Here is a 5,260-nt window from a genome sequence, read left to right on the forward strand (position 1 = left end):
AAGAAGGGAGATGGAGCAAATGAGAGTGGGGTATGATAGGAGGCTTGGTTATCGTGCCAACTATTACTCAAGTGATGAGGAAGAAGGAGGAAGGAGGAGAGCAAGAAGAGGAGCACGTAGGGAGAGGAGACATCAGGAGGCTAGGCTTGAAGGGGTCAAGATAAAGGTTTCCACCTTTATTGGGAAAAATGATCCGGAAGCATACTTAGAATGGGAGATCAAAATGGAGCAAGTCTTTGAGTGCAATTTTTACCAAGAAAATAAGAAGGTTAAGGTGTCCACACTTGAATTCAAGGAATATGCCTTGATTTGGTGGGATCAACTTAACAAGGAGAGTAGGAGCCAAGCCTATTGATTCATGGGTTGAGATGAAGTTGCTCATGAAAAGGAGATTTGTCCCTAGTTCTTACCAAAGGGATATTCATAACAAACTCCAAAGACTCACTCAAGGGTCTAAGAGTGTTGATCAATACTTTAAGGAGATGCTAAGGTTCAATTTCGAGGAGGATAGGGAGGCTACTATGGATAGGTTTTTACATGGATTAAACCAAGATATCCAATATGTTGTTGAATTGCAACATTATGTTGAATTGGATGACTTGGTTCAATAAGCCATGAAAGTGGAACAACAATGGAGGAGGAAGAAGTCAAAATTTTCCTCAAGTTCTAGTTCCAAATTTCAAGCTTCAAAGTGGATGAACAAGTCCGAGAAGGAGGGGGGGCCATTCAAAAATGGTACACCTAGTACCAAGGAGGTCGTGACCACAAGCCAAGCCAAGCAACAAATGGAGTCCAACCAAAGGAGTCGAGATGTGAAATGTTTCAAGTGCTTAGGCCATGGACATATTGCTTCTCAATGTCCAACTAGAAGAACTATGATTTTGAAGAACAGAGAAGTGGAGTCTCAATCTGAGGCTTATAGTGATGAGGATGATGCTCATGGAGAGGAGGATGATGCCATTCCCGAAGGAGATTTGTTCATGGTGAGGAGGCTCTTAGGCAGCCAAATCAAAGAGCATGATACAAGTCAAAGGGAAAAAATCTTTCACACAAGATGTTTTGTGGAAGGTAAGCTATGTTCTTCAATAATTGATAGTGTAAGTTGTGAAAATGTGTTTAGTGCAAGATTGGTTTCAAAACTTAATCTTGTGACTAAGTCAAATCCCACTCCTTACCAATTACAATGGTTAAGTGAGGTAGGGGAAATGCTTGTTAACAAGCAAGCTGAAATTCCATTTTCAATTGGAAAGAATGAGGATTCTGTTTTATGTGATGTTGTTGACATGGAGGCTAGCCATTTACTCTTGGGTCGTCCATGGAAATATGACAAGAGAACCACCCATGATGGGCGTTCCAATAAGTTCTCGTTTCAGCACCAAAATCGCAAAGTTGTGCTATCTCCATTGTCACCTAGACAAGTTGGCGAGGATCAAAAGAAATTGAGAGAAAATATTGAGATGGAGAGAAAAGAGAGGGTGATAGAAAAATTGTGTGAAAATCCGAGTGAAAAGAAAGTGAAAATGAGTGGAAAAAAGGATACACACAAAGAAAAAAGAGTGAGTTTGTAAAAAGAGAGGGGTATATGGCAACCACGGGGGAAATAAAACATGATTTGGTTTCAAAGCAACCTTTGTACCTACTTTTTTGTAGGGATTTTTATCTAAACACTAACCCTTTTAAGGAAGGAGAATTGCCTATGTTTGTTGAGAATTTGCCGCAGGAATTTGGTGATGTGTTTCTTAAGGAGGTACGTCACGGTTTACCACCTACAAGGGGCATTGAGCATCAAATTGATCTCATACCCGGTGCATCTCTACCTAATAGGCCAGCCTATAGGTGCAACCCTACTGAAGCAAAGGAGATTCAAAACCAAATTGGAAAATTGATGTAAAACGGATGGGTTCAAGAGAGCCTCAGCCCTTGTGTTGTTCCAGTCATCTTGGTGCCCAAAAAGGATGGCACATGGAGGATATGTACTGATTGTAGAGTTGTGAACAACATAACGGTAAAATATAGGCATCCAATCCCAAAGTTGGATGACATGTTGGACGAATTATATGGTGCCACCACCTTTTCAAAAATTGATTTAAAAAGTGGCTACCATCAAATTCGAATCCAAGAAGGTGATGAATGGAAAACTACCTTTAAGACCACTTATGGTTTATATGAATGGCTTGTCATGCCATTTAGGCTAACCAATTCCCCAAGCACTTTTATGTGTTTAATGAACCATGTCTTAAGGGAATTTTTGGGTAAATTTGTTGTTGTCTACTTTGATGATATTTTGATTTATTCTAAAACCTTAGATGAGCATCATGAACATCTAAGAGCTGTTTTGCTGGTTTTGAGAAAAGAAAAGTTATATGCTAATGTTGAAAAATGCACTTTTTGTGTTGATCATGTGATTTTTCTTGGATTCAAGACAAAAGCCAATGGGGTCCATGTGGATCAAGAGAAGATAAAGGCAATCCAAGATTGGCCTACACCATAAACCGTGACTGAGGTAAGGAGTTTTGATGGATTATCAAGCTTCTACATGAGGTTTGTTAAGGATTTTAGTACCTTGGCATCACCCCTTAATGAGCTTGTAAAGAAAAATGTTGTCTTTCATTGGGGTGAGAGACAAGAAGAGGCCTTTAACAAGCTTAAGGCCAAACTTACTAGTGGACCTGTTTTAATGCTTACAAATTTTTCTAAATCATTTGAATTAGAGTGTGATGCTTCTAACATTGGCATTGGATATTTTTCGATGCAGGATGGACATCCAATTTCTTATTTTAGTGAGAAATTAAGTGGAACAGCCCTTAATTAGTTTACTTATAATAAGGAGTTGTATGTTTTGGTAAGGGCACTACAAACTTGGCAACACTACCTTCTTTCAAAGGAATTCGTGATTCATAGTAATCATGAGTCCCTTAAATATCTTAAGGGCCAAGGTAAGTTGAACAAAAGGCATGCAAGATGGGCTGAGTTCTTAGAACAATTCCCATATATGGAAAAGCATAAGAAAGGCAAAGCCAATATGGTGGTTGATGCTCTTTCTAGGAGGCACCCGTTGCTCTCCACTTTGGAAACCAAATTGTTTGGTTTGGAATGCATCAAGGAACAATATGAGCATGACAAATAATTTTCACAAATCCATGTTGCTTGTATGCATTCGGCCTATAATGGGTATTTTAGGTACAACGACTTTTTATTAAAAGAAAAATAATTGTGTGTTCCTAAAAGCTCCATTAGGGAAGTACTGGTGAAGGAATCCCATGAGGGGGGTCTAATGGGGCACTTTGGTGTTCAAAAGACTTTACACATGTTAAAAGAGAATTTTTATTGGCCACATATGAAACTAGGCGTGCAAAACTTTTGTGAAAGGTGTATAATATGTAAAAAGTCCAAATCAAGTCAAGGCTCAAAGAAAGGCCTTTACACCCCATTAACTGTCCCGGATTCACCTTGGATGGATATATCCATGGATTTTGTTTTAGGACTGCCTAGAACAAAGAAAGGCAATGATTCAATCTTTGTGGTTGTTGATCGATATTCTAAAGTGGCACACTTTATCCCATGCAAGAAAGGTGATGATGCTAACCATGTTGTTGATTTGTTTTTTAGGGAAGTGGTTAGGCTCCATGGTGTACCACAAAGTATAGTGAGTGATAGGGACACCATGTTCCTTAGTCACTTTTGGAGGACACTATGGGGGAAGCTTGGCACTAAGCTTCTCTATTCAACCACTTGCCACCCTCAAACGGATGGGAAAACTACGATTGTCAATAGGACTTTTTCCACCCTCCTAAGGGCTATGATAAAAAAGAATATATGCTTATGGGAGGAATGTTTATCCCATGTTATGTTTTCCTACAATCTAACTCATAGCGCTACTGATTTCTCAACTTTTGAAGTTGTATATGGGTTTAACCCATTAACACCTCTTGATTTGTTACCAATTCCTAATTATTCTATTTTGAAGCATAGGGATGGATGGGCTAAAGCTTATTATGTCCAAAAATTACATGAGCAAGTCAAGGCTCAAATTGAGAAAATGAATGCAACTTATGCAAAGCAAGCTAACAAGGGTCGGAAACAAGTGATATTTGAACTCCGAGATTGGGGTTGGGTACATATGAGGAAGGAATAGTTTCCTAAACAAAGGAAATCCAAACTCCTTCCTAGAGGAAATGGTCTTTCGTGTGGTGAACAAAGTGAATGATAATGCCTGCAAGCTTGAACTTCCAAGTGAGTATAGTAACATAAGTGCCACCTTTAATGTTTCTGATTTAACTCCTTTTGACACAGGTGATGGCGAACTCATTTCAAGGTTGAAATCCTTTCAAGAAGGAGGGGATGATATGAACCCATGTGAGCCCAAGTTGGATAATGATGAACTAAGAGGCATTGGTGGTCCCATGACAAGGGCAAGGGCCAAAAGGGTACAAAATGCTATAGGATTACACATGAAAGGTATCAAGGAGAGTGCTCCAAGATCATACCAAGGGAGTTCTCACTTCATTCAATATGTAACTCTGAATATTGACCAAAATGAGGAAAATTCTGGACATGGTCGTGCCCTAGGACACGATCAGGCCACCTGGCTTATCAAGAACCAAGTTCTTGTGGCGAACATCACTCAGCTTATCAAGAACCAAGTTCTTGTGGCGAACATCACCCGGCCTATCAACACCCAAATGTTGTGGCGCCTACCACCCCATTTCTTACCCATCTTCTTTTATCTTACAATATCAATCCGCTGCAAAATTTCACCATCAAAATAGCATAGAAAAACATGGGAAAAGTAAAGCCCCAATCAAGATAGATCATTATCAAGAACTTCCAAAAGAGGTTCACATCAATTTAGATTCTATGGAACAGATGCTCAATGTTCGCATTGACACACACAATGAGTCTCTAAGGAACATGATTTAGTCGGGGTTTGAGAGGCAAAATTATCGACTAAATGAAGAAATCAACTGTTTAGACGTCCACATTCGGACAAGCTATGACATTATGCATCCGCAAGCAAGACGTCCTCCTTCACCATCATGTTATGTTTTATCGTTTAGAATCTCTTTTGGGTCTTGTACATCATTTAATTTTGAGCATTGTGTTCTTTTGCTTGTAATATGTTATCAAACTCTAGTCATGTACTCATTTTAAATTCTCTATTTCATGCCTTGTTGAACAATGGTTAATTATGTCGATAGTTTATGGATTATGGTTTCATGAGAATGTTGATCATATCTTGTGTGTATACCATATTTGTTTG

The 5,260-nt window shown here is 39.0% G+C and overlaps 1 protein-coding gene across 1 annotated transcript; it reads left to right on the top strand.

Moving 5' to 3' along the window:
* On the top strand, positions 615 to 2,491 carry LOC109333228. The gene is made up of 3 exons (XM_019568632.1): positions 615 to 1,556; positions 1,682 to 1,887; positions 2,017 to 2,491. The coding sequence occupies exons 1-3, from the start codon at positions 615 to 617 to the stop codon at positions 2,489 to 2,491; spliced, it is 1,623 nt and encodes a 540-aa protein (XP_019424177.1).

The sequence above is a fragment of the Lupinus angustifolius genome, chromosome LG01 (assembly GCF_001865875.1).
Source record: "Lupinus angustifolius cultivar Tanjil chromosome LG01, LupAngTanjil_v1.0, whole genome shotgun sequence".
NCBI classification, from domain to species: domain Eukaryota; kingdom Viridiplantae; phylum Streptophyta; class Magnoliopsida; order Fabales; family Fabaceae; genus Lupinus; species Lupinus angustifolius.

Coding starts and splice junctions, on each gene's coding strand:
- LOC109333228 (XM_019568632.1), top strand. CDS start 615: ATGAAAGTGGAACAACAATGGAGGAGGAAGAAGTCAAAATTTTCCTCA. Junction 1,557..1,681: donor ATACACACAAAGAAAAAAGA/GTGAGTTTGTAA, acceptor AACCCTTTTAAG/GAAGGAGAATTGCCTATGTT. Junction 1,888..2,016: donor AACCAAATTGGAAAATTGAT/GTAAAACGGATG, acceptor GGTAAAATATAG/GCATCCAATCCCAAAGTTGG.